General features: G+C 45.3%; 1 protein-coding gene across 3 annotated transcripts; it reads right to left on the bottom strand.

Annotated features, from left to right (window-relative positions):
- Positions 1-315: 315 nt before the first annotated feature.
- TCEAL4 (transcription elongation factor A like 4) lies at positions 316-2,337 on the bottom strand. 3 transcript variants are annotated; one of them, XM_045471955.1, is made up of 3 exons: positions 2,212-2,337; positions 1,532-1,601; positions 316-1,190 (listed from the first exon to the last, which is right to left on the bottom strand). In XM_045471955.1, exon 3 carries the CDS (start codon positions 1,161-1,163, stop codon positions 483-485), a length of 681 nt encoding a protein of 226 aa, XP_045327911.1. In that variant the 5' UTR covers positions 1,164-1,190; positions 1,532-1,601; positions 2,212-2,337; the 3' UTR covers positions 316-482. The 3 variants fall into 3 exon arrangements, with proteins under 3 accessions (XP_045327911.1, XP_045327912.1, XP_045327913.1); XM_045471956.1 differs by having other exon boundaries at positions 316-1,185; XM_045471957.1 differs by lacking the exon at positions 1,532-1,601 and having other exon boundaries at positions 2,212-2,234.
- Between the last annotated feature and the right edge of the window lie 1,316 nt (positions 2,338-3,653).

Here is a 3,653-nt window from a genome sequence, read left to right as displayed (position 1 = left end):
TGCCAAATTTAATAGGAGTTTTACAAAACATTTTACATCCTGACCATGAATTTTAGGTGTCTCCACTGCATTCATAAGCTAACTCAACAGTGATTTTGGTTGCTGGGTATACATTGTTTTCCTACTTTTTATATTTCATTGTTTTCATGATGAAAGTAACCTGTGTTTTTTAGGAGAAAATATACAAAGGATAAAAAAAAAACAGAAATAAAATCACCCACAGATAACCAGGACACAGCTTTCAGAGCTTTCTCTGTACACAGGTCACTAGGTAAATACCTTTGTAGTTGTACAAAAATGGACTGATGGCATATATATGGTTCATCAAACTTTTTCTTTTTAATTTTACAATGTGCCATAAACATTTTTCCATGCAATGGACAAAAATCTACTACTGAAACATCGAGGACTAATAGTGATCGCTAAAGCAAGTATTAGCGTAAGGTTAAAGCACATGGCCTGACAAATGCCTGCCAGGGGCACTACACAAAAGGAATGTCTTCAAAGCCCCTTTGTGGGGCCCTGCAGCCACCCCTGAGTTCCCTTGGGCCCCTCGGATGGAAGGGATCCTGTAAGCTTTTTTGCATCCACATAAATCCCCCCAACTTCTGCCTGGTTTTCTTCACCTCATCCTCGACCCTGGCCATCTCATCAAATTCTCTAATCATCTCCTCATTGCTCAAATGCATATCATGTATGGCCTCCTTATATTCCTTGAGGCACTGAGCCAGCCCCTTGTTGGTTTTTCTTTTGGCCTTCCTGGGTACATCGTCCCCAGCTGGGCGCTTTCCTGCAGCCCTTGGTTCACTGGCTGGTTTTTCTTCTTTTGGCTTTTCCTCACTCTCTGATTTTTCTTCTTTTGGCTTTCCCTCGCTCACTGGTTTTTCCTCGCTCACTGGCTGTCCCTCGCTCTCTGGCTTTCCCTTGCTCTCTGACTTTCCCTCACTCTCTGGCTTTCCATCTGTTGGCTTTGTCATACTCTCTGGCTTTTCCTTATCCTTTAGTATTTCCTCATCTTCTGTCTTTCTCTCGTTTTCTAACTTTTCCTTGTCTTCCAAAGTACAAGCTACTTCTGGCTTTCCCACATCCTGTGGCTGTTCTTTACATTCCATCTCTCCTTGGTTCTCAGACATTCCTTCATTTTCATTGCAGAGTTTTTCCATGTTGAGATTTCCCCTCCTTTTCCTGTCCTGGGGTGGGGAGGAAGAGGAGACAAAGAGGAGACAAGGGAGACTGAGGGCTTGGGGGTGGAATGCACATTAGAATACTACTGGCACGCTCCCCTTGTCAGGGTTCCCTGACCTGGCCCGGCCCCTAAGTGTGCTTTCTGCCCACCCTCTCCCCTCACACACGTGAGCCAGACTATTTCTCTGGCAGGCCCTGCCATTTTCTCTATGTTTGCTCAGCACTGCAGAGTGTGTATAAATGTGTTAGGAGGTGGGAAGTGGCGCCCCATATTCTGCTGGTGCTGTACCCTCCATACTACCCACCCCTCTAGGTCCCTATCCACAGACCCCCTTCCTTTACTGACCTGCAGGGATTCTGAACAGATTCCTCCTCCTTTTCTAGCCTTGCAAAGTGCTGAGAAAAGACACGCAGACCTGCAGACAGACAGGAGACAGGGCCTGCGCGTTTGGTGGATGCTTAGGGACTCGAGTCCCTTTTCTGAATCCTGGCCCTCCTCATCCAACGTTTCCCTCCCCCGCCTCCTCCGCCCCCCCCCCCCCACCCCGTACTCCAGCCGCCATTTCTTTTCACGCCTTGGGCACCAGACCAGGACGTTTTCCAAACTAATTTTGGATCTCTGTGTCCTTGTTGCGGGGAGACAATTCGCCTCCCCACCCTCGAGGTTAACTTTTTTTCTCTACACATGGACTGGTAGAAGGGGTTTATTTCCACTGTCTCACTGCGGGGGTGGGGGCCCAGCTCACCAGCTCCGATTCCAAAATGGACGGAGGGCAACGAGAAGGAGGTGCAGACAAACGGGACACGGGTACTAGGTGTGTCCGCTGTCCCCACCCTCTGCCAATTGGCCGTTAGCTCCCCATTGGCCATTTTCCCACCGCCATCTCTAACTACACTCTCCGGCCAGCTTCCCTCGATCTGGGCCCCATCCCCACTCTTTTTCCTCTGGGTGTTCCTGCCTTGCCCCCCCCGCCCCCCGGCTCATTCCAGATTTCCGCAGGCAGCGACGAAGGGCCTCACACTGACCTGAAAGAACCTGCAGCAACAATTAGGAGCTCACAGATCGCTCCGGACCCGACCGCAGGGGAAGAGGGCGGGCTCCAGTTCTGGTGCCCACATCTGCGCCGGGGCGGTCATGTGAGCATCACGTCACCCAAGCTCGCCCCCGCCCACCATCCGCGTCTGCCAGTCACCACACCACCTCTCTGGACGGCGTGCCCTCTCATCTCTGCGTCGGGCGGGGGAAGGCTTTTGTCCTTTTTAACTCCTAGAGGCGGTAGAAGGAGTACTTTTAATAAAAACCACAGAGGCTTTTAAAAAATGGATTGGGCAGTTCGGGGAAGGAGTCTTGATCATGTTGCTCTTAATTTCCATTGATAGAATGTAGAGCCAACCAATGAAATCCTATCAATGTGAACTTTAATGTCTTCCATAGAATACTGCACTTTAGGAAAAGTCACGAAAAATATTCCCCTCAAAATGAAATTGTCCCTTTTCCTAACGTGCGCGCAAACATATGTTTTTTTTTTTCTTTTTAGTATCTCACAAAAAAGAAGGTGAATACAGTCTGAGATATTTTGAGAGACCACATTACATTCACAGTAACTTTATGACAGTACATTGTTATAATTGTTCTATTTTATTATTAGTTAATGTTGTTAATCTCTTACACTGCTTAATTTAGAAATTGAACTTTACCATAGGTATGTATGTATAGGAAAGAACATAGAATATATATAGGATTCCATACTATTTGTGGTTTCAGGCATCCACTGGGGGTCTTGGAACATAATCCGCTTCAGATAAGGGAGACTACTGTAGCTGCCTTCCATTTTATTTTATTTTATTTTATTTTATTTTATTGACATTTGTATCTATTTTTAACCTTTTTTTGGTTAATTTATTCTTTTTAAAAATTTACATCCAAGTTAGTTAACATATAGTGCAATAATGATTTTAGGAATAGAATCCAGTGGTTCATAACCTACAGATAACACCCAGTGCTCATCCCAAGTGTCCTCCTTAAAGCCCCTTGCCCAATTAGCCCACCTCCCTACCCAAAACCCCTCCAGAAATTCTCAGTTTTTTCTCTGTATTTAAGAGTCTTTTATGGTTTTCCCCCCCTCCATGTTTTTATATTATTTTTGCTTCCCTTCCCTTATGTTCATCTGTTTTGTATCTTAAATTCCATATATGAGTGAAGCCATATGATATTTGCCTTTCTCTGACTAATTTCACTTAGCATAATACACTCTAGTTCTATCCACCTTGTTGCAAATGCAAGATTTCATTCTTTTTGATCACTGAATAGTATTCCATCATGCCTCTTATGTATCCATTCATCAATCGATGGACATTTGGACTCTTTTTATACTTTGGCTATTGTTGATAGCATGGCTGTAAACATTGGGGTGCATGTGCCCATTCAAGATAGCACTCCTCTACTCTTTGGGTAAATACCTAGTGGT

Source organism: Leopardus geoffroyi, chromosome X (assembly GCF_018350155.1).
Source record: "Leopardus geoffroyi isolate Oge1 chromosome X, O.geoffroyi_Oge1_pat1.0, whole genome shotgun sequence".
In the NCBI taxonomy this organism is placed as follows: domain Eukaryota; kingdom Metazoa; phylum Chordata; class Mammalia; order Carnivora; family Felidae; genus Leopardus; species Leopardus geoffroyi.
The sequence above is the reverse complement of the archived record's forward strand: the minus strand, read 5'-3'. Positions and strand labels throughout refer to the sequence as shown.

Bases quoted from the DNA above. Each gene is read 5' to 3' on its own strand.
- TCEAL4 (XM_045471955.1), bottom strand. From the start codon at position 1,163: ATGGAAAAACTCTGCAATGAAAATGAAGGAATGTCTGAGAACCAAGGA.